Below are 26,337 nucleotides of genomic sequence, written 5' to 3'. Positions count from 1 at the left end.
TTAGCCAAAGAGCCATGGGAATTGGCGTCCCTCCAGTCCAGCCTCCAGCCAGGCGGGACTGGCGAACACACTCCAGCGGTGAAGGTGTGGGTGGGGAGGGAAGGCCCGGTGGGGGTGGGGTGGATGGGTCTGGCTGTCGGCGGAGAATTGGGCGCAGGACGTGTGTGTGACGTGTTGTGTGTCACTTTGCAGGCGTTGGACGGGCGAGGGTCCGCGGCCCCGGCTTGATCGGCTTGGGTCAAGGCACGTATGATGTCCGTGACGGGCAGGCCGGACGGGGTGGTCGATCCCCGAGCACTACCGAAGGCCCGCGCCGCCCGCGCTCTGACTCGTCGTCACTTAGACGGCTTCCTGGCGTGGCGTGCCGGCGTGCCCCGCTGCCTGGCTGCCTTGGCGGGAGGGACGTGCCTGTAGGACGGCGTGCGCCGCCAGCCTCGCGCCAACGCCCCCGCGGCCTTCTTGACCATGACGGGGGCGGACGACGGCGACGGTAGCGACGCCGAGGCCGCCGATCACGCCGCCTCCGGGAAGGAGCCCCTCGTGGAGGGCAGTGGCACGCAGCGGCAGCCCCAGCACGATGAGGGCTTCCAGGGCCGGGGGCTGTCGGACGAGGAGCGCAGGCGACTCGTGCTCCAGAGGCAGCCAAGCAAGGTGAGTCCGAGTTCAGCACGGCGGGTCCGGCATCCCATCCCGCACTCCGCGGCCAGGAGCTCTGTGAATGTGTGCATCTTGACCCAGTACTCGTTTCTCAGTTCCAACACCCGTTGTTGAACCGAGGCCAAGGCAATCATAAAAATCGACTGCGACCCGTCGTACATTTGAGGTCACTGAGGGTCTGAAAAAGAGCTGGTTCGTTGCTGCAAATTTTGTGAAAATGGTAACATTTTACGTGGTGCCCTCTCTGTCGAGAAGTTTATCTAACCTAATTAAAGGGCCGTTGCGCGACGTGAGGGGACTTCCATCAGCGAGAGTGGAGGGAAATAGATACGGACTGCAGAGGGCCAGTTACGGCCCTTCACTCTCCCCCTCCCCTTTTCCCCTCTCCCCCTCGTCGTTGCCCCCATCCCCTGTTCCCCTGCCGCGGCGCCTTGAGCTAAGGGGTTTAAAATCCGATTTACTTCTTAGGGTCCTCGCGGCCCGTTCTCTTCTGAAGCCGTAACCGGCTACCGCTTTCATGTTTTCAATGCAGCCTTTTAGTGGGCACCTGTTCAAGTGAGCAGTGTCCATTTTGCAAGCATAAATTCGCGTAAATAAATGCCACATGGTTTTTATTTTTCTAGGAGATGGATTTGGATGACCTCCTTCCTCAGATTGGAGAATTTGGAAGGTACCAAAAAATCCTGCTTTGGTTCGTGTGTCTGCCTGCCTGCATTCCCTGTGGATTTTGCGCGTTCAATCAATTGTTCATGGCTGACACTCCTGCCCACTGGTGCAGAAATTTAGAGCTGGAAGGACTACTGCCAAACATGTCACAAGAGCACAGGAGAATGCTCTCCATCCCTAAAGTATGTAGCTCTGACTTGGACATGATGTTTTGATTTTGCATTGCCTTTTATTAAAAAGAGAGACAATTTAAAAAAAAGCATTTTCCAATATTGGTATTTATTTTTTAAAGGATGGTTTGAATGGAACATACAGCAGTTGTGAACGATATTCTGTTGATTGGAGGTCATTACTAAAAGACACCTCCCCATATGAGCTAGAACCAAATTCTTCCTGGACCACTGAACCCTGCCAAGATGGATGGGAGTATGACACATCTGAAATAAAGTCTTCCATAGTCATTGATGTGAGTATTTTGTTTCATCTGTTTCACAAACAAATAAACAGCATACATGATTATGTTAATTTTCATGTATTTTGTTTCAGTTTGATTTGGTTTGTAACAGAGATATCTACCCTACTATTGGACTTGCTGCTCTCAATACAGGAGGTCCAGTTGGGGTTTACCTCTTTGGTGTTATAAATGACAGGTACTTAATAATTTTGAACTTTCTGTAATGAAATAAAAACTGTTTATCATCTTCATTTTTAAAAAAATGATTTGGCTTGTTATTAGATTTGGCAGAAGGCAGTCATTCTTTCTATGTTTGGCTATTTTAATTGCCGGAAGTATATGCACAGCAGCGGCTCCAGAATTTTGGTCTTGGTCTGTTTCAAGAATTATCGTTGGTCTGACAATACCAGCCATCTATCAAATACCCTTCATCATCTGTGAGTGAGTTTTTAAAATAACTTCATTTTTAACAAAATGTGTTTCATTGTTTTGTAAGCCATGCCTTGCTTTGTTTCTTCACAGCATTAGAGCTTGTGGGACCAAATTATCGTTCCTTTGTGACTGTGATGACTTGCCTTTTTTACACACTTGGGCTTATTCTGTTGGCTGGAGTAACATATTTAGTACGTAACTGGGTCAGCTTGGCTCTGGCTACATCCTTGCCATTTCTTTTCTACTTTATCTATTGGTGGTTCCTCCCTGAGTCACCCAGATGGCTACTCGCCAAGGGCCGCCTTGAGGAGGCACTCAAAGTATTAGAAACTCTTGCAAGGGTCAATCAACAAGAGCTTCCTGACAGCTTCAAGCAGAAACTAAAGGTGTGTCCAAATAAATAGGTGTTTCTTCTTTTTTTTCCCCCTTTTTGTCTAAATAGTTAAGTAAAGAAATAAAAAAACCTCTTTGAGTTTTTTTTTCAATCCATTATGCATTTTTATCAGAATTCTTTTCTGTCAATCCCTAGCAACGGATGATGCTGCACCGAACTCAAAGTGAAGAAAGAAGGTTGAAGGAAGGTCCTAGTGTTTTTGCACTTTGCAAAACTCCAAACATGCGCTTGAAAACAGCTCTCATCACTCTCAATTGGTTTGTATTAGCCTTTGCCCAGTTCCAACACCTTCTCTTTTAGTTTTTGTAATAATTTTGTTGATTGACAGGTTTGCAAACAACATGGTTTATGTTGGTCTGAGTTATTATGGGCCAGCATTGGGCAATAATGAGTACCTGAGCTTCCTGTTATCATCCTTAGTAGAAATCCCAAGTTATTTAGCGTGTTGGGTTGTGATGGATTGGTGGGGAAGACGTTGGCCGCTTTCTATTTGTATGATACTAAGCGGAATAAGCTGCATTGTCACAGTCCTCCTACCAGAAGGTTTGTAATTTGTTGAAAATGTGTATAACTGATACATACTATTAGTGTTTCTAACATTTCAGTACTTTTGCAGAATCTGTAACTGCAACATTGGTTCTCTACTTGTTTTCAAAGTCTGCTATATCGGCCTCCTTTTTAATAATTTACCCTTTTGCGGGAGAGCTTTACCCAACTCAGATGCGAGGGGTTGGTATTGGAGCTTCAGGATACATAGCTGGTCTTGGGCTCATTTTGATACCATTTATTACATATTTGGTAAGAAATGTGACAATTTAGAACCAAAACTATAATCCATTTTTCAGACTTGTAGCTGTCAAGTTTTCATTGTTTGTTTCTTTTCTATAAATATGTTTCAGGGCAGAGAGAATTTAGTTTTGCCTCTTGTCATAATGGGAAGTATATCTGTTGTTGGAGGAGTAACAGCCCTCCGACTGCCTGAGACTCTGCATCACAGTCTTCCTCAGACAGTTGAAGAGGGAGAAGAATTCGGCAAGGATTGGAGCATGGCTGACTGTATCCAATGTATTCCTAAAAGGTGAGTCATATTATGTCGTTATTTTGTATTATAAGTGAAATCATTTTACAATGTTGTCCTCTTACTCGCAGGCCGACTGCAAAAGGTTCCTATGATGATTTGTCAGATGCAGCAGAAAGCGTTGAGCTTCCTTCACTTCCTGCTCCACTTAAGTTGCCTGGACCTCCTGGAAGAGAAGAATCTCCTCGAACTCCTCTTAATCGATCTTTTGACACTGCAGTTCGCCGGTCTCTGTCAATCAGAGGTAGTAGAGGCTCCAGATCACTGCTCGTTAGACAAGCTAGTACAATGGAGACGCCTATAGACTCGACTGGTTTTAAAATGACTTACTGGTTTTAAGTTTTGAACCCTCTTTTATTTTTATTATTGTAATAATAAATGTGTTCATATTATTGTAAAATGTGTCATTCTACTCACTTTGTAATAAAATCAAACAAAAAGTCAAAAGTTTTTTTCCCTTTGCCCATGCCTACCTCTCTGAAATGGTCCTCAAAATAGTGTCAGGAGTCAATAGGGAGTGCTCCAGCACAACATACTCCAGTCTTGGCCATTTTTAAATATTTGGCTAAAGACAGTAAAAAAAATAATGGTGCATATTCTCTCTTCTAACATTTATTTCACGTTTCTTCTATACTATGTACATTACATGCATAACATTTTCAACTTACTGTACAATATTTTTCATCAGTATCACTTGGCTTACTAGCCTTGGTGATGCCAGATAAAAATAATAAGAAACGAGCTACTCAATGTATTTGATAATTGTTGGTTTAATAAATCTAGCTCAAAAGTCACTATGGTGACAAGAGGATAATCAATGACCAGATTTTTCTTTCTTCTACTATTACCTTGTCTTAATGCTAAAACACACAGAATTATGTTAGTTTTTTTTTCAACAAGAGCAAAGTCTAAACAATAAAAACATTGATGCTAGGTCAAAGGCTTCAGGTGGAATGATGCTTTGAGCTTGAACTTCGGTCATAAGTGGATATCAGGAATATTGATTAAAATTTCAATTCACAACTCTTACACAGGCAATATAGAGATTACAAACTAATTGGGAAATGGCATAAATTTGGTATCGCTTTCTAGTTTAAGATTTTCCAATTATCAGAAATGAACTGATAATAATAAAGGTTCTCTTAAAGAAAATTTTAAGAGAGGATTAGAGGTCAAATCTATGGCATGTGTGCAGAGCAAACCAAAGGATGAATTGTATTGTAGAACATGTCTCATTGATCTTCGACAGTTGTTGGTCATCAGAATTCAACTTACAAGGAATGCAAGTTATGATTCTCAATAGATCAAATTTTACTGTTCACTACTGTTGGTATTTTTCCTTGATAGTAGCATCTTTACTGGCTACTTCACCCACAAAGAATTTGGTAACACTCACTACAACCATTTACATCATGCTATCAACACTATTGCACACAGCCGGCAGTGTATGTGAGTGGGAGATCAGCTACATGCAGTTACAAAGTAACCTGAAGAAAAATAATTCTATTGTACGTAATTTTCAATGATAAGACATTTCTGACGTGAAAGGTCCGATTACATATAAGTACAGATTCATGGGAAAAGACGATAAGAAGTGTCTCTTTACTGACAACCATTAAAAAACGAGGAAACGGTCGATTAAGTCACGACCTGAAAGTAGCATATCACATTACTCTTCTCTTATGTATTAATAATAATTTATTGCATAATGAAATTCAATAGCTTGGCCATAAATAATTCATTACTAGACACTTATCCAAAGCTCTTCTATTATGGTGATGTAACTACATTTCATACAAAATGAAAATTTACCTAGACATCTCAACTGACTACACAGAAATGTTTTTACATGCATATAACATTGTTAGGAAACAATTGACAAGATACTCTGGGATGTAGGAAGAGTGACCCTTCTTCCTTCTAAACAGAGCCAAAAAATTTAGAAACTCTTTAAAAAAATGAGGAAAACAAAAAAAAACAAAAAAAAAAAACACTGCTCTTAAGTAAATTCTGAGATCTGGTAACTATTGAACAAAAGTAGCATGTAATGTTTAGAGGCAAGTTGACTGCATCCTGCAACAAGATAGTGGTCAAAGGCAACTGAAGAGACATCAGGCCAGCAAAACACTGGTCAAGTTGAAACTGACACCAGTTGTTTGGGGGAGGGGATAGGGAAAACCAATAATGAGCAGTGGCAAGAATCATAAAAAGGAAAAAAAAGACACTTAAGCATCATTTCATTTAATGCCATCTTGCAGAAAGGCTTAATTAACATTGTTGCCTGCAACAAAACAATAAAAATGAAAAGACAAGATTCACAAGTCCATTCAGTTCAAAGAAAGCCTTGATCCAGATCAGACAACAGTCCACAAGACCTACAAAATTATGGATATTTTTTTTAATTTCTTGCTTTTCATTTCACAGAATGAATTCAATGACTTAGCAGCAGACATCTACAGGGGGCTATTTAACATCAAAAAAGGAGTAACTATATCATCTTTGGCATTGATGTTCTTTCATTCCTCAAAACAATTTCTTCAGTAATTTCATCATTTAGCCAACACTATTTAGCTGCACCATAACACAAGTTTGCACCCCTGAGTGAACATTGTTTAAGCTTACATAGTAAACTGAGCACAATGCGATATTTGCATATGCTGAAACTGCAACTTAAACGAAGCAGAGGCATAATATTTGAGCTTCACAAATTTTTTTAAATTGGAAATAAGTTGACCCTGCAAAACCCTCCCCCAACACACTATTTGTACACTGATAGGCCTTCACACATGCTACATCATTCACACTCACTCTCATTCTTTATATTTCTAAAAGCTGAGGAAAAATAATTCAACAGACAAATATTTTTCATTATTATTATTATTAATGCTATCATGACAAAAAATGGAAAGTATTAGTAAAATTCATTCAAATGGCTCATACACCACAACATTAAGTATTGAAGTAATTTAAATATTGCAGTTTCCCACAAAGGAAAAACTTTCAATTAAAATTCTTTTAAGCAAAAAGATTTTTTTTAAACATTCAAAATTAAAAAAAAATCAAATGAAAAGTGTGTTTTACACTGCCTGCATACATCAGGCTTGCTTCAGCTTGGGTATATTCAACCAGAAGCTGTGCAAAAATTACTTGAACTCAATAGCATTACAGAAGATGTCATTATAAGGAGACATCAATAGAAGAGAAAGCAGTATTTGTTTAAATGAAAGGATGGACCGCAAGGGGTATACCTCTCGGGTACAGGACAAATTCTGTGATAACACCATAGCCATGTACCATTACAAAAGTTAAGCGCCCAGCAAATATTTCACTTCAATTGAAACTAAGATACCAATGATGACTAAGGCAACATCTCACTGTGGTAAGTCTTCTATATAACTCCATAAAAAGTTCTCAATTATGCACTACTGTCATTAAAATCATCAATCACAGAACACCATAGGGCCCAACAAACGGGTAACAGATGATTTTGCAGGCTGCTGTTTCTTGATGTAGCGTTCTTCCTTAGTCTGAATCTGCTTTCATTCCTCGCACTTGACCAACATTGCGTTGCTGAAACGAAAGATTTTAATTATTTAATACAGTGGAGATGAAAATAACTGAAAATAACTGAAAAGACAGGATACCTTGTCTAATTCTTCCTTGGTTTTCTCTTCAATTGCTCGAATATCAGCCATTGTCAGACCATGCCAGCCATCCATCCAGCAGAACAATTGCCTTGAGAGAGAAAAACCAAAACAAAGACGAACCGTAAATAAGACTGTAATAAACAACACCAGAACAAAGCAAAAAGTAAATTACCTATGAAATGTGGTAAAAAGTCTTCGCTCCGCTTTCTGAATAAAGTTTTCTATCCGATTCTGAAGGCCAAACCACTTGAACTCCACTGTCACTAACTTGTAGCAAGTCATGACTGGATTAACCTGAGAAATAAAGGGAGAAACCTTGAAAATGACCCATAGTTAAGGAGGACAAACAACTTGAGATTAGGTAAAGTTTGTACCTGATCAGTCCACTGGCCAGTAAGAGGACCTCGGCCAGTTTTCTCAGATTTGAAAAGTTGGGGGTCTTCAGAACGCTTGTAGTCAGCTGGAGCAATGGGATCATTGGCAATATCTATATGCACAACTTCCCTCCCCTTCAGCTTTTCAGGGCCCAGTTCATGAACCTGTAATCAAACATTTAAGTCAATCACTTGTGTCCTAATTCATCACTGCTGCTAACCCCAGATGTTTATGCAGCAGGATCCACAGCCAAATTAACAGATTGTATACAATTAAAGCCCTCCCAAACCAGATCAACACAAGCAACAGAAGCATGTAATCCTCCACCCAAAATTCACATTCCTGCCAGGAATAGTTGCTAAGTGGTTGTGGGCCTTGTTACTTTCAAGATAATAGGGACTAAAAAAAAATTTATGAAAAATTGATAAGACCCATCATTTGATTCCATAGGTTTACTAGACATTTTGAGCAAAACTGCATTCCTATTTTCTTATCTGTGTACACCAAACTAGGGCATGAACGACTTTTCTAAATAGCGAATGATCCCAAGCATGCATTGAGAGTTACTTACATTTTCTTGGTGTCCACTATCCCCTATGTGGTATGACTCAATGACAATATAAAAGTTTTCCTTCATGTATCCAGGATTCTGTGAGACCAACACCGATGAACCAGGGAAGCAAGAAAAGCAGAACAAAAGACAAATGCATGAGACTTGATCACATGGCCGACAGACATATACCCAAAGCACATGAACACATACAAAAATGCACCGTCACAACTCTCCACATCTTAACCCTGCAAAAAGACTTTAGTAAATTTAGAATTCTACAAAATTGTAGCCTTAATGTAGTTTTGATGTTGACAATGAACCACACCAATGCAGCAAGAGACTCCACCATCATCAAGCACCAAAAACCTTGAAGCATCCACAATGGGTACATGGCACGCTGTGAAAAAAAACTCACATTATGTGATTTGCCTGAATCAGCCACATGTAGTGTCTCCACTACCAGCATGAACTTATCCTTCATATAGTGAGGATTCTGAAATGACAATTTATTGCTTAAACACCAACCAGCAGAAACACTATTTCTAAAATAAAATGTATAGTTAGAGAGCACAAAAGTTCATATAAAGTAACAGAACTACATAATACATGACATATGCATCAAATATTTATCTTTCTTCATCAAATCTTCATTTATATCACACTCTAATTGACCAAAAACAAACACTTAAAAACTCACACGGAAGAAAAATGAAAAGAAAATTTATCAATCAGTAACATCTGACTAACTTTCAACACATAACTTGAAAATATGCTTTGGTACTCACCGTGATTACAGTTTTACAGTATGGGTATGCATTCCAGGCTTCTTCATGGATTTCTAGGGAGCCCTTTGGAGCTAGAATTCTGATGAAGGCAGGTACTTTGCTGCAACACACAGAAAGAAACACAAAATAAGTACAATAAAATAAGAGAAAGAAATAGAAAGCTTTATTTTCGAAATATCTCTAAGTATAGGACATGAGCCTTAGGTCTGCTTCAGACTCCCCCACCCCCTTTCTCCCACTTCTGCCAGTTTAGATAAACTAATGGCCCGATAGAAACTAGTTGACTTCTCGGTGGTGGCGGCTCTAAGGCCTTCTCCACCCTCGGCCGTTCAGGTGCTTTCAACCAACATTACAATTAGGTCTCTAAAGACTTGGCACCCCACCCCCCACCCCCACGCCGCGGCCTGTGGATCGCAGCATCCAACCGGGTGATACACTGACCTAGAAACCCCGCCCACCCCGACCCCCTCTCAAACGCAACGTCACCAATCGATGACGTCAACTTTAGAGGGGGTGGGGGTGGGGGCGCCAAGGACTCAATCCGTCTGCAGGGCGCCTCCGCGAGACGGGCGAGGCGTCACCTCTCGCTAAATAAACACGTCAAAACTAATTTCTCAATTACACGTGGAAAGGGGAGCAAAGTCAGTCAGCGTGCTTCCAAATTTCAACTTGGTCCCTGCATCGACGAATCGAACGGAAAGTGTGACATTGTCGCACATCGCGCGGACATAAAGACATAAAAGTGGCGAAAGGGGCCGCCGCCGCAAAGACGCGCGCGAAGGCGGAGTGGAGGGAGAGAGAGAGGTGCCATCTATCGACCAGGCGCCGCCGAACGACGAGGACAGCGGAACGGCGGAACGCGTGGCTCCGGGGTTGAAAGGATAAAATCGGATTGGGGAGGGGGGAGAGATTCATTCATTATCGCACCTTCAGCACCAGGAAGGCACACCGGGCAAAAATAAATTCAAGGCCGTTATCCCGTTTCTTCTCCCTCCCTTTCTTTTTGCTGGTGACTGAAGTTGGGGTGACAGCCTGCCGCGAACAAAGTCACGTGAAGACTGAGGGACCGGTAATTGCACCCCCCCCCCTTCCCCGCTCAAAAAAGGCAATTTCCTCCATCCGCCACCCCTGGCTGCACGTGTATCGTATTGGCTGGGCCGCGGGGGCACGCGTTAATCCAGGCGACACTATCACCGTCCTCCAGACTCGACCAGCCGCCTCCAGCGACGCTCCCTCCAGCAGCAGCCGGTCGAAGCGAGTCGATACAAATCGATAGTTTTGGGTACCGTGCAAGCCCGGTGCGGGGGAGGCAAGGCGTCCAAACGGGTGAAAGGGGGAAGGGGGAGGGAAGGCCCACCAGGGCCTGGCTTGGCCCGGCTTGGCTACAGTAAGACGGGCACCCGCTGCTGACCCAGCGAGGCCAAACAGTCCCACACTCCCCCACACTCTCCTGCCAACCCACGCAGACTGATGCCGAGTGGGAGGACCCTCCCTCCCTCTCTCTCGCACTCGCGGGGCGTCCCGTGCCGGTGCAACAGAGACAGAGCGACGGCGCCCCCCGCTCGGAATCGCCCGCCGTGCCGCCGTGCCCCATGGCGGCGAGACAGACATCGCCCAGGCCAAACAGAATCCATCCCAGGACAACAAGTGACGCGGGGCGAATGGAGTCGCGTTTCGCCCCCCCCCCTCCCAAATCCATGGGTGGGGTCACACGTTCAATTCGAGCCCCATTTAGCGACTCTGGAGCTCAAAACGCGTCTGGAGTTTTGGCCACTTCCACCGTCCTTCTGGCCCACTGTGCGCCGGCACGCCGGCACGCCGCCGCCTCCATCGCAGGGAATCGAGATTCGGAAGGCAAGCGCGACTGGCTGGGCCGCTGGGGTTGCCTACCCTGGCGCAAAGTTGCCTTGCCGACACCGGAAGAAGGCCGTGGCGCTACGTCGCCTACCCTAGCAGTGCAGTCACCACCCCCCGTGGAACGGGCCTGCCAACGTGCCACCCCCCACTGCAAAGATGCACTGCCGCCAGAAACACGCCCACACAACCCGCCACGGGATAAAATAGAAATCGATTCGCCATGGAGGCGAAATTGAAGCGAGCCCGCGTGTGGGCAGGCAGGCAGGGGTCAGCGAGCAGCAGCAGCGGTGGGCGGGGCGGGGCGGGGCCACCCACACCCACGCCCCCGCCGCGTGCCGCGTCAGTGCACCCGTTAAGGCATTGCAGGCGGAACACAGCGCATCGCGTGGCGCGGCGCGGCGTGGCGACCTTGACACGATGGCCTAGGTAGCGGCAGACTGCGGCGCGGGCCTGCTGCCGCCACTGCCGCCGGCCCGGCCAGACGGGGCCCTCCAGCTGAGGCCCCCCCTCTCTCTCGCACTCACGGGACACGCCGAAGGTGTGCGAGAGAGACGTGTTCGAAACGAGCCTGCAGCAGGCCGCACAGAACAAACATTTCTTCAACGGCGCGGCGGCGAGCTCACTGCTCAAGACTTGCCGGAATTCACAGCCACGTTTCAACACTTCAGTCGATCGCACACTGTCAGAAATGTTCGTCACCAAAATGGTCCACCGTCCGACAGGAGTCGCGCCGCTTCCGACGAGCGGCCCGATTACGATGACGATTGCAAACGAACCGCCAAACGGGCGTTTTCTGCACACAATGACAGCGATTCTAACCGGCCGTCTCCTGAAGGCCGCACATCATTGTGTGCACAAGTTGGCAACCGAAGCGAGGAGACGCGACTTTTAGTTCCGTGCCACGTTAGAATCAATGGCCGGGCGAGGCGGGATCTCGTTTTGTAGTGGACGGCCGTTGGCAGTGTACAGGTGGCGTACAACGCCCCGGCCCGTGCGCGGTGTGCCCGCCGTGCCCGCTGTGACGACAATCGGCGCGATCAAATCCACACACCGCGGTCGCTCTGTCTCTCTCGCACCCCCGGGGGACCGGCGGACCCGCGGGGCGCCACCGCGCGAGCGAGAGAGACAGAGCACTGTTTGGAATCAGCTTGCCCACTGTGGCCGACCGCTCTGAGCTACACTAGCGCACGCACGCACGGGCCGCCGCCGCCGCGCCGCCGGTCCAAGGCCGCTCGCCAAAACTCCCGGTCGGGTCGGGTCGCATAGGAGAGGAACGGTCGCTTCCCATTCCCCCACCCTCTTTTTCTCTCAGGAGATTTCTCAGTGTGGCGGCCGGGCTCTCATCGGCACGGCACTGTAGGACAGGCTCTGCCGCTTCATCGCGCGGAAGCTCACTGGACTGGAGACAGCGTCCCTGCCGAGTCCCACGACCGCGTTTTAAAAGTTAAAGGCGGATAATTGAAGCGGCGCCACTTGCAGCTCTCCGTCTCTCTCGCACTCATGGGGCGCCCCGTAAGGGTGCGAGAGAGACGGAGCGGCGATACTCGCCGTGCCGCCGCCCGACACAAAAGTCGCACGGAAATTGCTGTTCATTTGCCTGGCCCGAGCTACGCCCAGAGTCGGCATGGGACAGTCACGCAAATGCGGGGCTGTCGCAACTAATGTGCATGCAGGTTCGCGGAGGGGGCAATTCCGCGCCAGAAACAGAAACGTGAAAAAGGGAACTGCAGGCAGGCGACTAGGAACTTGTTCGCCGCGCTGCATAGTCATTCCGTGGGAAAACTGACTCGAATTTTGTAAAAACTCCCCGGCGGATCGGACGAGTTTCCGCGGTATAGCCCGTTCCCGCGCGTCATGCCGCCGCCGCGGAAGCCGACGCGCGTTCCACGTCGCGGCGAACCTGCTCCCTCCGCGAAAAAAGAGGACCTAGTTGACGGCAAGCACGTTTATTAACACCGGGCGCCAGCCAGCCAACCGGGCGGCGGTTTTCGGGCGGCGCGCTCGCGCACTTCCGACGAGGAAGCGCGAACCCAGTCCGATTCCGTGAATCGTTTTTATCGCGCTGTCTCTCTCGCACCCATTGGGAACGCCCCATGAGTGCTAGAGACAGAGCGACGAAAACGACTCTCGCAATCAGTCCGCAGGCCGCGCTCCCGGACCCGGCGACCTCCGGGACATGTCCGGGACGTCAACGCAGAGTCACTCGCGTCGAACGAGACGAGGCGTTTGAACGGCCGCCCCGCTCCGCGCCGCCTCGGAGACCCAGCCTCGCCCCCGCTCGGGGTGGCTGGGCTGCCCCAAGGGGCGAGATAGGCAACGCGAGCGACCCCCACGCAGCGCAGCTCGGCGGGCTGCCTACCCCGCATTCCGCGGGCGCTTCAGCCGAGCCAATCCGCACACTCTCTCTCTCTCTCGCACTCCACGGCGCTTGCCAAGAGTGCGAGAGAGACAGACGGTTTTGGAATCAGTGTGCAAGGAATGCACCGGCCGGGGCGGCGCCAACGGGCCGCCAATGAGTGCGAGCGAGACGGCCGGCCCGCAGGCTTGCGCCTTATCTGCAGGACGTCCGCCGCCACTGCAAGCGGCCAGAGCGACGAGCAGCGCGACGGACAACGACGAGCGTCCCGTCTCTCTCGCACCCACACGGAACGCCCCACGAGAGAGACAGAGCGACTGCCGCTGACAGCCTTAATTAATTCAATTCGACGACGGCGCGCGCGGCAGGGCGACAGGGCGCCGAAGACAACAGCGCTTCATTTCGCACCTCCAGCCGCTCGCTAACACCGCGCCACGGCAGCACACGTGTACAGTGGGGCGGCAAACAAAGCCGCGCCGAGCACTGCGCGCCAGCGTCGCGCTCCCTCGCACTCCAAGAGCGTCGCCAAGGCGGAGCGAGAGAGACAGAGCGACGGAAGCACGGCTCGGTATCAGTCTGCAGAAAGTCACGGAGAGCGTCGGTATAGCTACCCACGCCGGGAAGCAGAGAGTATTCATTTTACGAGTGGTGCGCACTTTCGGCTCGGGGGGAAGTCCCGCCGCTAGCCCCCTTTCCACTACAATGTTAATTGAAAAGTTTTTATTTTCCGCCGCCCCCCACATGCACCGCCAGATGCAGGCCGCGGCGCCGCCCCCGGCCCAATCACAGCCAAGGGGGCGGGGGCGGGAGGGGCCGGTGATCACCGCAGTGGGGGTGGCTTGGGTCCGGAGCCTGCGCTAGCAGCGCTAGCCTGCGCCCGCCCGAGTCCTTGGGGCCGGGTCGGGTCCGCGGGCCCGCGTCCCTGCCAGAGAGCGCCTGGGCGCGGCTAGCGCGGCTGGCGTGGGCTGCCGTGGGCTGCCTTGGGCCCCGCGGGGGGCAGGGGCGGCCTGGGGCGGCCAGGACAGGGGGTGCCTATCGACCCGCCCCCACCCTTTCTCGCCGCTCCGCCGCGCCGCCGCTGCCTCCCCCGCGTCTCCCGCGACCCCTTCCATCCCGAGCGCGTTATGCCGTCGCCAGTCGGGCCTCAGAGCTTGCAGAGTCCCAGCCAGAGTCCTACCCAGCCACAAGGAAAACCAAACACGACAGTGCAAAAAAAAATAAATAAATTCGAGACGGGTTTGAAAAATTAAAAATAAACCTTGCAGAAAAATTTTAAGAAAAAAGATTTAAAAAATATTTTTTAAGTCTAATCTTATCCTTGAAAGCTAAAAAATGTCATTCAATTTAAGCTCGAGGTTCCTATGACGCGTCTTCACACATCACGTCGGCACCTGGAGTAATCAATCATACCATTGATTTCCTTTTCTGATTTTTTTTTTTTTTTTTTTCGTCAAATTGGAAGGAACAATAGAACGCAAGCGGCCAGGGCGGCGCCAGGTCCGCGACAATGACAGCGGGACTGCGATGGCTGGCTGGCTGGCGGGCGGGCTGGCGCTATCAAAGAGCTAGAGCACAGATAGGATGCACTCCACCGCCGGCTGCCTGCTGATACTTCGATACGACACGACGCAGACACCGCGGCCGATCACCGCGACCCGGGTTCCAATCCCGACCAAACAGGCGTTTTATCAGTCGCAAAGCGACACTCGGAGGGCCGCGTTCGATAGCGCCCGCCTCGCCCGCTTTTCCCCCTGGAGTAATTCACGCTAATGTCGCACCTCAAAAAAATAAAAGTTTAAAAAAAATTGAGGTGCGGGCTGGTCCTCCCAGTCCTCCCCCTTGGCTTCCCGCGGGAGACAGCGGCAGGCTGGGGGGTCAGCGGGATTAACCTTTAAAGGTCGTTCTGGACGGCCTGGACGGGGTGGACGGGGTGGAGCGGCAGCGTGGATTAATCAAAGCAACTTCCGCCGTCCTGTCTGAGCAAATATGGGTTCTAGCTCTGGCAGATCATATGGATCTGTAATAGCAGATAACTGATAACCCCGAGTGTTTGACTCTTGTCTACAACACCTCATATACGTGAATCACCTCCTCAGATATTTCAATTAGACACAGAGATTACCTCCGCCTTTTGATTGTCCATTTATGGGCATTACAATTTAGTGGAGCTACGACAGCTATCAACTCCCCTGCTTGGAATTACTTTCACCATCACTTACCTTGCTAAGTGGTATATCTTATAGGTGTACTGCCCCTTCGAGTACTTCCCTCCGAGGAGAGGGTAGTTGTCAAAAGGTTCATTCTTCAAGACTTCGATACCTTCTCCACCTCCGGTCTCATTTTTGCTAGCTTCGGCCACAGAATAAAGCTGGGCAACTTGGTACTGAAAATTTAAAAAGAAAGGGGTGAATGTCACAGAAAAATATGGGAGTTATAATTGAATTTTTCAATTAAATGGTTGAAAAATGGATTAATTTTGATTTTCTTTCTGATGTGAGCGCTTACCTCCTCCACAGTAAGTGGGAGTGTGACACGGCTGTAACAAGAAAAAAAGGAAAATTTAAGAACTGTCACATATTGCACAGCTATGTACCCAAGAAATTTTCTATCTATAATAATACCATGTGCGAGGAGTCAATTCTGACATGAAATATAGTGACACTCAAAAGAAATAGTTTCCAAAAGAGTATCAGAGCAATACCATGTTAATAGAGAAATTGTCATGGACAATTAAATTTATAAAATCAATGGGTTAATTTTTGACTGAATGTTACTCGTGTGTGGCCTTGACAAGATGTCAAAAGTGCAAATACACAAAATATTCTCACAAATATTCAGAATGGCGCAACACTTGAATTTCTGTATGAAATTTAGGATCATGTCAAGAGTATATTATTCCTAATTAAGTGACAGGACACCATTCAAAGTTTTAGATCATGCTGACACAGTCTTTCCTAGACGAATGCCCGGGTTTGAGCCAGGGGCTGCAACATGGAACCTAACCTTTCAAATCTGACTCATCACTTAGAACCCCAACCAATACTGAATAGAGAAACGGCATTAAAACCAATGGTTGGGCTATCCATTCTAACGCAAAGTACAAAAGGGAGGCCAGCTGATACCAAACACAAGTTAACTGTAAAAGCCACGGCCAAATTCTGACAAATAACTGACTTGGCAGACGTCAATAGAGGGTGGTTGATACTCTCAAGGCTACGTCAATTCAATTTCAGGGCAAGTCCTACTGCTACGATTTAGGTGCCTAGACCACATTCATTAAATTTGACAACATGCTTTCCGCAAAAATTGAAATCTGCAGTAAATCAATGGCACTTAACCGATACTAGAGTATCGAACCACAGTCGGCTCACAAATGTTCGAATTTTCAAGCAATGTCCACACTCAATAAACTGCGAAACCTTGAATGACAAATCTATCTAGTCCACCTAAACACTAAAAGTAACCGAATTTTACTTACAATTCCTTGATCAACATTCTAAACTAAGGTCCTACTCATGGGATGCGAAAGAGGCAAATATCACACGAGTCTTGGGTGGCTGGCTACGAGTGGAACGGGTAGGGGCTCGTACACTCACACATCCACTTGCGCACACACACTGCCACACCACCAACCACCACCGCGCCTCGACTCGGGCCCAGTGACGTAGCTCGTGCGTCACCAACGCTGTTCAGTTAGAGGTGTTCTAGTGTAGCGAGCATGCGCGGCTCGTTTGTCTACTCCGCCATCTTGCGCTTGATCTTCACTTCTCCAGAAAGCACCCTTGGTGCCCTTGGTCAAGCGTGGTCCCTTCCAGCGGAAGTGTGTTCATCGTTCATTCCAAGATGAATGGTGATCATTGTGTCATTCATGTTACTCTTAATTTGATGGTACTTTCCGGTCCTGTTCACATAGGTGTGGTGATTTGAGTGTTTGAATCTGAACTTTCAAATTTTGTGGAGTTAAGTTACTTAATAAGAACCAATATGGAAAAATTGATGTCCCGAAAGTAAGAATCACAATGAACCCAATTTAAGAGATACGAGCATAATTCGCCAAAGCCCAGTTAGTTACCTGATCAAAAAATGAAAAACGAAGAAAGTAGCCTGATGGAAAAGTGCTGAAATTGGGTAGAAAATGACAGGTTTTTGTGTATGCCCTTCCACTTTACCACTACTTGCAAATCACTGTTTATAAGGGCTAAATGTGCATGCTGCACACATTTTTCAATAAACTTACTATTTTTTTATAAGAAAAGAAAAAGTGTAAACCTTATTTCTTTAAGGGTTTTCTCTCAGATTTAATTTATTAATAAGCTTCAATTTGAACTTCATGAATTCAGGCAAATGAATACACCCAAAAAAGACATCACAAGAAAGGCATGGCTTGAAGGTCTCAAAACAAATACAATAAAAAGGACAAAAAAAGGTAAAACAAGTGAAGAAACAAAAACAGCAATAATCTAAAGAGAACCACAAGGTACTTACAGAATGGAAAGGACATGAAATGTAAAATTAGAGAGAATTCAAAGACATCATTTGCCTACAGAAACAGCTCAGTTCTAATTGACATTACAAACATGATTTGCATTAAGGCACAATCAGTCCAAGCAAACTGCCATTAATGTATTACAGACATTGACTTTTCAAGCAAATATCCACAATTGGTAAATATACCCAACCTGAGCTCAAAATTACGAGAGGAAAAACTTCGGGCCAAGACTTGCAGTATGCCAAATTTGCAAACAATAATATAAGTCCTGATAATCTACGGCATTCATTTTTTAAAAAATCACTTTCAATAATTGAATGATGCAGTAAAATTATTGTGTTATATCTTTGACCTTCTGGTAAGAAAAATGCAAAAAGTGTTTCGAAACAACAAAGAGCTTAAGTTGCATGAACAAGAGCCCTGCTCCTGTCCCACAGCCTGCTACTGCCACAGCCCTTAACAGTACACAACCACAATTCTAGCAAAAGAACAGATAGGTAAGACACAAACTGAGCATACTCTCAGACTGTAACTTGAAAATCAAACACCACAAACAGATAACCAATGCACATTTGCAGCAAAGAGAAAACATTTATGCACAAAAGAAATGCCAAAAGGCATCAGACAAACAGGAGTTTCAATACATATATTTGAAATTACATATAATAAAATGGATTGCTAAACAAAGATAGTCCATATCTCTATTCCTTCACACTGATCAGTGACATTTGATTGATTTGATTGTTAAAGAAATTAGAGATCACCTCAAAAACGGCTCTTCTTGTCCTCTCCACCCTTGCTCTTGTGCTATACCATAGTCAAGTCTGGAAGAGTGACACAAATCCATGAATGCAAATACCTTAAGACTTCAGTCATCAATACATTTTACAAGCAAAAAATTATTTTACCTGAATATTTTGCAATTGTGGGAGGCTTACATTTTAAGTCCTCTCTTATTCAGTATTATTTGGCGGAGCTGGGTCGGATGATTCTGAAGAATCAACCTTTTCTTCTCGAGGTTTACCACCTCCAAAAATTGAAGTATTTTGTAAGGTTTCAGCCAGTGCATTGACTGGTGTTGGGACAGTTCTGGGAGCAAGCTTCAGTTTTGGTCGGCCAGTTGTGTCTGCAAAGAAAACAAAGTTACAAGAATTATTTTTTTTTATTTGCTGAGAGGGGGAAAGGGGTTACAAGTAGTTTGTGAGCACCGAAAATGGAGTTGGGATATAGCCTTCCCTTGAACACGATAAAAGGTGGTCACAAAATTGTTTCCAGGTTCACTGTCTGCATGAGGCGTGGCCATACCTGGGGGCGGTTCCTCAAACGGCCGGCGGTCCCGGTCTCGGCCTGGTGGACCGGCGCCAGGGCCAGCGCCAGGGGGGCCTCCGAAGCCTCGGCGTTCCGGTCCGTCCCGGCCATCCCTGCCGCCGAAGGCACCTCCTCGGGGACCATCGCGGTCGCCGCCACGTCGTCCACCGCCGCGGTCCCAGTCGCCGCCACGGTCGCCGTCAAACTGGCCACCGCCGTACATGCCTCTGTTGCCCCGACCGTCAGAGAACCTTTCTGATGGGCCTCCAGGGGGACCTCCCCGAGGAGGACCGCGGTCGCCACCGCCTCTTGGCCCTCGGTCACCGAACCCTGAATCATGGACATGCAAAAGAGAAGGGTCAGCTTCGCGAACTAGCCGACAGATACCGGCAACTTGCAGCCGATACTTACCTCCACCGCCGCCGCCGCCACGACCTCCACGGCCTCCAAAACCACCACCACGGTCATTCCTTCTGCCCTCTGCAACGTCTACCCGGATAAGGGATGACTCAACTTTAATTCGTTCATTGTATTCCAAAGCAGTTTCCAGATCCTCTCTCTTGTCAAATTCCACGTAACAGAAGCCTTTAAATTTGTCAGTATCACGGTCATGCATTAGCCTAATGTTTTTAACCTGAAAGAAAAACAAGAAAATTAAAATTTAAAATTGAAACTCCAATACAATTCTCAAAAATGAAAGGGATTGTTTCACTGATATACTAACCGCCATATCTTGAAAAATCTTGGCAATATCTCCCTGGACAACTCCGTTAGGTAAATTTCCGACAAAGGCTGTGAATGGTGGTTCCGTAGGTAAAGGGCGACGTCCTCCGCCTCCTCCACCACCTCGCCTGCCGCCTCCAAAATTGTCCCTGAAACGCACAAGGTTCAACGTAAATCACTAGGAATGAGAGACCATTCAGTTTCTTACGGATGACACATAGAATAATAGAAGTTGTGGAAAAATGGGCGATAAATGAACAGACAACAAAGAAGTTTCTTGTACCAAGTCTCTGTTGCTACAAATTGCCTTGCCTGCATGCAGTAAAGGTACAATAGAGGGCAAAATTGTCAAAAGAGGGAACCTCTTATCATTAAAATATTGAACCCACATTCACCAAGTAAATTTAATCCATAAAATGAGACTGGAAATTTTGACTTCCTGAAAGTGCAAAGGAACCGCCCAAAGTTGTAAATAGACATAATAGTTGACCGCTTGCATTGGGCCGGATCATAACCCTCACAAGACCGCGAAGGCTGCACAAGTAGCCACTTTCTGAAGGTAGAACTAGGGTCTTTAAACGTTTCGACATTCCCTAACATTGATCACCTGGGCCATGCCGATTAGGACGCGAAACAGAGAAAGGAAAGAACAGAGTTTTGGCCATAACAACATAAATCACAGGCGGTTATCACACAGGGGCCATGGGGACGGACCGTGGCTTATGCCGGTTCAACTCGCACTGTAGATTTGATGGGGGGAAATAAATACTGACAACTCAAAGTGTCAAGGTAAAGCCTCCCTATTCAAGTTCATTTTACATCAGACTTTCAATTAATACAAGAAAACTTTAAAAAATACACGTACCATGATTCTTGATCATCATACCCGCTGCGTCCAGCCATGTTGGATGGATGCAACTGGCGGCGGATGACTGTGATCAACTATTCTTTGCCTTGTTGACAACTGCCGAAAATCGCAATCCACTCACTTTTTTATCACGACCTTAATTACAACAATACTGTGGCCTGAATATCACTACACAAATTTACGACGCAAAAAAGAGTAGCTCTGTTGCCTTGGTTGGTGTCGGCGCGAGGTTCGAATGTCAGACGAACAAGGCGGTGAAGGGAGCGAAATCAAAAATGGACCACGCCGCAAGCCACATGGGTGAAACGACGTCCTCCAAAAACAAAAATAATGGAGTCAACGAATCAATTTTTACAATTTTTCAACGTATTGGCGCTGAATCAGATGACGCAAGAATCGAATCGTGTGTTTCTCTTGTTCAACATTTAACTGAAATCTTAGGAGACGTAACGGTAAGCTACAGCGGCGTGGCGCAACCTCTGTATTTATGTCCATTTGTTTGTATTTTGGGAGAGGAAATAATGCCTTTTAATTCTGACAACTCGTCTCCTTAATCGCTGATGTTTGTATTAGTTTCCTCCTCTACGGTGGTCTGCATATTTGTTTTATTATTATTGTCATAACCTCACCGGCTCTCTCCGTTTGGAATTATTTATTCGTATTTTTGGAAAGATTCTCTCGGTTTTTGTCCTTTTGTTTCAAGTATTTTATGCCTCTTGTTTTACTTCTGTTGCTACCAAATCCACATACCCTTCTATCGCTCAGTATGTCCTCTGTCACAATGATAACATGTTTTGTTTCCCTTGTTTCAGTCTGAAAAGTTGCCTATAGATCTCACATACAGTCTCAAACGACTTGTTAGAGGTGTGGGTTCCAAGAATAAAGTGGTGCAGAAGGGTTACTTCACTGCTCTTGTTGCTATTTTGGAGTCTTTCCCTGTGATTACTTGTGAAACTTATGCCGCAATAGTGGAGAAGGAATTTTCATGTGCTGACATTGATTCCAAAGGGGTATGTCATGTTTTCCATTTTGTTTATATTTGTCTTAACAGTGTCCTATTTTTCTTATAATCAAGTAACACTTCACTTTTTCCCATTTTCATCATAGGAAGAAGGAGAAGCGCTGCTGGGTCAGGTACTTGCTTATGGTGCAGCGGTCAGAGGAGGCTTATTCTTACGAAGTTCAGAGGAAAAACAAAAGGAAATTGTGACGACTCTGTTCTCTAGTGCCAGCAAGAGAAGCTACCTTTCCTATGCCTCCGCGCCATTTTTACATGATTTGATGGTTAATGTATGATGAAGTGTTTGATTTGTTACTCCTTTTATTTATTTTACTCTGTACTTGTGTCTCTTATGGAACTTATTGTTGGTTGCAGGTTGAAGAATCTGTTCTCACTGATGTAGTTTGGCCTTTGGTCAGCAAAGAAGTTTTGAAACCATGGGCAGATCAAACACTGGACACACTTCTTCTCTTGTTGTCTGCCTTAAACCGAGTTCCAAATATCATCAAGAGTAAAAAGATACAACAGAACCTAGGTTTCCCAATATTTTCCCCAGAGTCTATGCGGTTTTTTGCTCAGAAGCTTGTGGTAAGCATCCCATGAAGCATTTCTAGTGTGGTTGTGAAAGCATGCTGAAGCTTTCATGTCCTAGTTTATGGGCTTAAAATGTTGTTTATGTTGTAGGGTGACAGCAATTCTACAAAGATTAAGCACCCTGTTTATGAAGAATTCTGTAAAAGTCTTTGCCTCCCTGACAATGAAGCTTTATTTAAAACATTTTGGACACAGGATGTTGACAGTTTGTTGGCATCATCCTCCAAATCCAAGGATCATGCTTCTCTTATACTTTTCACCATACTTATCAGAAAAGTGCCAGATAAAAAGATGGTATGCGCCTTCAGAATTGGTCACTTTTTTTGTATTCTTTGCTGTGAAATTATTTGGATTGCATCTTTTCTCTTACTAATACCTTTCTGCTCTTTGTTATTAGGTAAAAGTACTTGTAACATCTCGCATCTTGGATGTTATTGGTCGCACATTAAGTGGACCTGCATCAGACAAAATTAAAAATGTGGAAATTTGCACCAAGGCCCAAGAAGCTATTGCATCTCTTGGAGAAGTTCTCTTAGCTGATGATGCCACAGATAAAGTAAGGATGGCTATTATCAAAAAGATTCTCTTCTGTGGTGATCTTCAATATGAGAAACAAACTGGTATGTGATTGTGACTTTTCAATTTTGAAGCTAATCCTGTGTACTCATGAATAATTTGTCTATGTCATGGAAAATTTATGTTTTCTTTTTTTTTATTTTATAGGTAGTCACATAACTATTTTATTAGAGAACAAACTTGGCAAGAAAAGTGTGCAGGATCTCTCCAAACAATTTGCGGACATTGTTGATGGCAAATCCTCAGAAGAAAACAAAGTGTGGAGAACTGTTGATCGTGTATTTGCTGCTCAGCAACTAAAACGGTCCGTATACCTTAGCTCAACTCATCTTGAATGCAGCCTTTATTATGTTTTTATAATTCTCTGGTTTTATTTTATATTTGTAGTTTGATTGGACACCAAGCTTGTAATGATGATATTAATTGGAAGGTCGAACAGCTTTTATTCCTACTTCACCGTGGATTGTTCCGTGAAACTACTTCCTCTGCATTCAATGTTGAATTGGCTGGTATGGAACTTACATGACATCATGAGAAATGTTTCATTTGAAAACCTTCCTTTATTTGATAATTTAATATTTTGCCTTCTGTTATCTTTCCAGCCAATGTGAGGAACTGCTTCTTCCGTGCTTTGGATGAGGCGTTCTCTGACTTTAAAACTATGGTTGTTATTCTGAACCAAATTGTCCAACACATCAATGAATTAATGGCAAATCAGACACAATTTGTTAAGAGCCTCAGAGTTCAGTTTGGTGCTGAAGTGAGTATGCAATGCTAGTCCATTGTTAAGTACTGCACTTAAATTTCTTTCACACCTCAGCACTATCTTCTTGCTTTTTCTCTGTTGCAGTCTTCTGCAGCGTGGCAGCAGATGATGAAGACGGTTTCTAAATTTGCTAAAAGTGAATCAAGTGCATCAGAAACGCAAATTTTCCACAGCCTGTTCCTATTTATGGGACTACAACTCTTTTCAGAACCCAAAATGGCGGTTGAATCCCTTCAAGAACTTCACAGTTGTTATGAACGTATGAAGGGCAAGCACAAATCCAAAAATGCAGAGGAACCCCAGTGGGTTGAAGTGATGGTTGAGGTGCTCCTGTCCCTTCTTTCAAATAGTTCTCGTTTGTTGCGGACTGTTGTTGGTAAAGTCTTTCCCCACCTCAAGAAACATCTCACTGTGTCCGCCTTTTATCAGATTCTTGAAGTTCTTGACCCGAGTCGAGATGAAAATCCTTTGACTTCAACAAAGGAGTTGGATGATGCAAGTGAATCAGAGAGTGAGGACGAGGACGAGGAAATGCCAACTAATGGTACGCACAATGGTGAGGACACGTCTGATGAAGAGAATGAAGATGATGATACAGATGATGATGATGATGAGTATGAGGATATAGATGATGAAGATTTGGAGGAGACCATTAATGACAAGTTACGTAATGACATACGACAGGCTCTCGGAAATGCCGCGTCACTATCCGACACTGAATCTGTTGACCTGGATGAGATTACTGAAGAAGAAGGGGAACGCATGAATGAGGCTCTAGCTAAAGCATTTGAAGCAATGAAAATGTCTAGAAATAGCAAGAAAAAGAAGAAACAAACCAAAAATCAGGAGAGTGTGACCCATTTCAGAATCCGTGTTCTTGATTTAGTTGACCTTTATATTTCAAAGGAGCCTTCAATGGAGATGTGTTTGGAGTGTGTGGCACCTCTCTTGTCGCTTATGGCGTTCTGCTTGAAAGATGTGCATCAGAAGCCTCTTGAAACTAGAACCAGAAGTGTTTTGCACCTTCTCACGAAGGTAAAAAAGTTTTCTTCTGTGGCTGGAGTTGACGAGGGATCTTTGGCAGACCAAATAAAATCACTTGCCGTGAAAAGAGCCCAAAGTACAACCACCTTCTTGGGTTTGTCAGATTTGATTTCTGAATGCTGTACATTCTTAGTTCGGTGCTCAGACATCGTTAGAGCTCAATCAGAGTCTGCTGAATCAGACAAACAGAACCCTGTTGTAAATGTTTACGAAGCGCTCCTTCTTGAATTCTTCAATAATAGGGAAAGTCTTCTTCCAGTGAGTATTTTCTCGGACGTGTTAAATTCTACATGGAGTGGCTGTTGGTGTATTGCCCCATCAATTGTGCAGTATGCTTTTAGTTCAGAAGTTCGCCTTTTCAGAAGAGGTCAGGCATTAGATCTATTGATCCAATTTTTCAATAATCGGCGTATGAAGAACTTAGCTAATGACAAGCAAAAGAAGATGTTGAAGAAAATAGTGTCTTCGATTATTAGCCATTCTATTGAATTGCTGAATGGGTCTGATGATGATTCCTCTAGAAAAGCACAACAGGGCAAATATATTGCAGCTGCACTGCGTCTTCTTCATCAAATATTATCATTGCCCCTAGCTAGACCTACTGATGTATCTTCTTTGTCTGCATCTGTGACATCTTTCTGCCAAAATGGTGTTCCTCCAGAGACCAAGAGCTCACTCAAAAATGTTGTATCAAAACTGAAACTTGATCAAAGGTATGCATTATAACACTGTAAAATTAGTTGCTTTACAAACTTCTTTTGTTACTAACTTCTTTGTCTTTTGTCCTCCACAGCTTGTTGAAGAATTTGAAGAGGGTTGATAAGGTGCAAGATAGAGAAACTTCTGAGTCAAAGTCTAAGAAAAAGAAAAATGAAAATAGAGTGAATGGAGGTTTAGATAGCAATGACACAGGCTCAAAAACCGCACAACTAAATACCGTCTCAAAAGGACCTAGTAAGAAAGAGAAAAAGATGCAAAGAATGGCTCTGATGGCTGAAGGTTTCGATTCTGTTACATTTAGTGGTGTAAATAACGATGCTTTAAATGGCATGGAGCCCTCAGATGAGGAAATGGATGTATCAAATAATGATAGTTCTAATTTCAATGAAAGTCTAGAATCTAATGTAATTTCATCCGTTAAACGAAAACAGAAACATTCTACCTCAGAAGATACACAGAATGGCAAAAAAAAGAAGAAAACTAATAAAAGACATTGATGAGAAGGTGTTGTCAAAAACTGGTCACAGATTATTTATACAATCTATTTTGTACAAATGAAAGTCCATTATACTAGAGAAGAGTATATGTTGTTGACTCTAAATTTACAGTTTTATGTAATTTATACAATATTTTCTGTAGTCCCAGCACAGTTATCTTAACTTGACTCATTTTATATCTCATATCTACTATAATCAGTTGCTGTTCTGAAAAAGTACATGAGATCAATTTACTACTTGTCGGTTATGTGCAGCTTTTTGATGCACTGTTATTCGACTAACAAGTTCAAAGAGGGAAGATCATTGTTATTATTAGCATGGTTTTTGCTTTGTTTGAGCTTCAGTCATGTTGTATGAGTGTCTTCCATTTGAATGTTTGTGAACGTGAGGCGGCTTGAGAGGACCAATAGAGGACCTGCATGGTTTTATTAAAGGTTGTTTATTAATAATGACGATTCGACCTGGGTTTATTTTGTCTCCTTTTCTGTCTCCATTGCA

At 45.1% G+C, this 26,337-nt stretch overlaps 4 protein-coding genes across 7 annotated transcripts; 2 read left to right on the top strand and 2 right to left on the bottom strand.

The window, feature by feature from the left end:
* Window positions 1-450: 450 nt before the first annotated feature.
* On the top strand, window positions 451-4,145 carry LOC117639593 (carcinine transporter). Its single transcript, XM_034375415.1, has 11 exons — window positions 451-651; window positions 1,281-1,505; window positions 1,616-1,789; window positions 1,870-1,973; window positions 2,060-2,214; window positions 2,300-2,595; window positions 2,739-2,860; window positions 2,932-3,146; window positions 3,220-3,401; window positions 3,503-3,681; window positions 3,753-4,145. Exons 1-11 carry the CDS (start codon window positions 466-468, stop codon window positions 4,018-4,020), a joined length of 2,106 nt encoding a protein of 701 aa, XP_034231306.1. The 5' UTR covers window positions 451-465; the 3' UTR covers window positions 4,021-4,145.
* Window positions 4,146-5,361: 1,216 nt separating this feature from the next.
* On the bottom strand, window positions 5,362-16,927 carry LOC117639595 (phosphatidylinositol transfer protein beta isoform). Of its 2 annotated transcripts, none has more exons than XM_034375420.1 (9): window positions 16,733-16,925; window positions 15,760-15,790; window positions 15,474-15,637; window positions 9,042-9,141; window positions 8,672-8,749; window positions 7,703-7,867; window positions 7,501-7,622; window positions 7,326-7,416; window positions 5,362-7,251 (listed from the first exon to the last, which is right to left on the bottom strand). In XM_034375420.1, the coding sequence occupies exons 1-9, from the start codon at window positions 16,747-16,749 to the stop codon at window positions 7,204-7,206; spliced, it is 816 nt and encodes a 271-aa protein (XP_034231311.1). In that variant the 5' UTR covers window positions 16,750-16,925; the 3' UTR covers window positions 5,362-7,203. The 2 variants fall into 2 exon arrangements, with proteins under 2 accessions (XP_034231311.1, XP_034231310.1); XM_034375419.1 differs by lacking the exon at window positions 8,672-8,749 and adding an exon at window positions 8,275-8,352 and having other exon boundaries at window positions 7,110-7,251; window positions 16,733-16,927.
* Window positions 16,928-17,527: 600 nt separating this feature from the next.
* LOC117639594 (eukaryotic translation initiation factor 4H) lies at window positions 17,528-20,890 on the bottom strand. 3 transcript variants are annotated; one of them, XM_034375417.1, is made up of 6 exons: window positions 20,640-20,890; window positions 19,776-19,923; window positions 19,463-19,685; window positions 19,049-19,381; window positions 18,682-18,869; window positions 17,528-18,567 (listed from the first exon to the last, which is right to left on the bottom strand). In XM_034375417.1, exons 1-5 carry the CDS (start codon window positions 20,675-20,677, stop codon window positions 18,697-18,699), a joined length of 915 nt encoding a protein of 304 aa, XP_034231308.1. In that variant the 5' UTR covers window positions 20,678-20,890; the 3' UTR covers window positions 17,528-18,567; window positions 18,682-18,696. The 3 variants fall into 3 exon arrangements, with proteins under 3 accessions (XP_034231308.1, XP_034231307.1, XP_034231309.1); XM_034375416.1 differs by having other exon boundaries at window positions 18,652-18,869; window positions 20,640-20,889; XM_034375418.1 differs by lacking the exon at window positions 20,640-20,890 and adding an exon at window positions 20,382-20,400 and having other exon boundaries at window positions 18,652-18,869.
* LOC117639591 (myb-binding protein 1A) lies at window positions 20,863-26,294 on the top strand. The gene is made up of 11 exons (XM_034375411.1): window positions 20,863-21,094; window positions 21,455-21,652; window positions 21,750-21,932; window positions 22,018-22,230; window positions 22,327-22,530; window positions 22,634-22,856; window positions 22,960-23,116; window positions 23,200-23,321; window positions 23,415-23,572; window positions 23,663-25,335; window positions 25,416-26,294. The coding sequence occupies exons 1-11, from the start codon at window positions 20,918-20,920 to the stop codon at window positions 25,837-25,839; spliced, it is 3,732 nt and encodes a 1,243-aa protein (XP_034231302.1). The 5' UTR covers window positions 20,863-20,917; the 3' UTR covers window positions 25,840-26,294.
* The last annotated feature ends 43 nt before the right edge of the window (window positions 26,295-26,337 follow it).

The sequence above is a fragment of the Thrips palmi genome, unplaced genomic scaffold, assembly GCF_012932325.1.
Source record: "Thrips palmi isolate BJ-2018 unplaced genomic scaffold, TpBJ-2018v1 HiC_scaffold_11, whole genome shotgun sequence".
Taxonomy (NCBI): domain Eukaryota; kingdom Metazoa; phylum Arthropoda; class Insecta; order Thysanoptera; family Thripidae; genus Thrips; species Thrips palmi.
Note: the sequence above shows the minus strand (reverse complement) of the source record. Positions and strands in the feature narration are given on the sequence as shown.

Coding starts and splice junctions, on each gene's coding strand:
- LOC117639595 (XM_034375419.1), bottom strand. Junction 9,142..15,473: donor AAGATATACCACTTAGCAAG/GTAAGTGATGGT, acceptor TGTGTGTTGCAG/CAAAGTACCTGCCTTCATCA. Junction 7,623..7,702: donor CTGGCCAGTGGACTGATCAG/GTACAAACTTTA, acceptor TTTATTTCTCAG/GTTAATCCAGTCATGACTTG.
- LOC117639591 (XM_034375411.1), top strand. CDS start 20,918: ATGGACCACGCCGCAAGCCACATGGGTGAAACGACGTCCTCCAAAAAC. Junction 21,933..22,017: donor TACATGATTTGATGGTTAAT/GTATGATGAAGT, acceptor TGTTGGTTGCAG/GTTGAAGAATCTGTTCTCAC. Junction 25,336..25,415: donor AAACTGAAACTTGATCAAAG/GTATGCATTATA, acceptor TGTCCTCCACAG/CTTGTTGAAGAATTTGAAGA.
- LOC117639594 (XM_034375417.1), bottom strand. CDS start 20,677: ATGGCTGGACGCAGCGGGTATGATGATCAAGAATCATG. Junction 19,686..19,775: donor AGATTTTTCAAGATATGGCG/GTTAGTATATCA, acceptor TTTTTCTTTCAG/GTTAAAAACATTAGGCTAAT. Junction 18,870..19,048: donor GTTTGAGGAACCGCCCCCAG/GTATGGCCACGC, acceptor TTTTCTTTGCAG/ACACAACTGGCCGACCAAAA.
- LOC117639593 (XM_034375415.1), top strand. CDS start 466: ATGACGGGGGCGGACGACGGCGACGGTAGCGACGCCGAGGCCGCCGAT. Junction 652..1,280: donor TCCAGAGGCAGCCAAGCAAG/GTGAGTCCGAGT, acceptor TTATTTTTCTAG/GAGATGGATTTGGATGACCT. Junction 2,861..2,931: donor GCTCTCATCACTCTCAATTG/GTTTGTATTAGC, acceptor GTTGATTGACAG/GTTTGCAAACAACATGGTTT.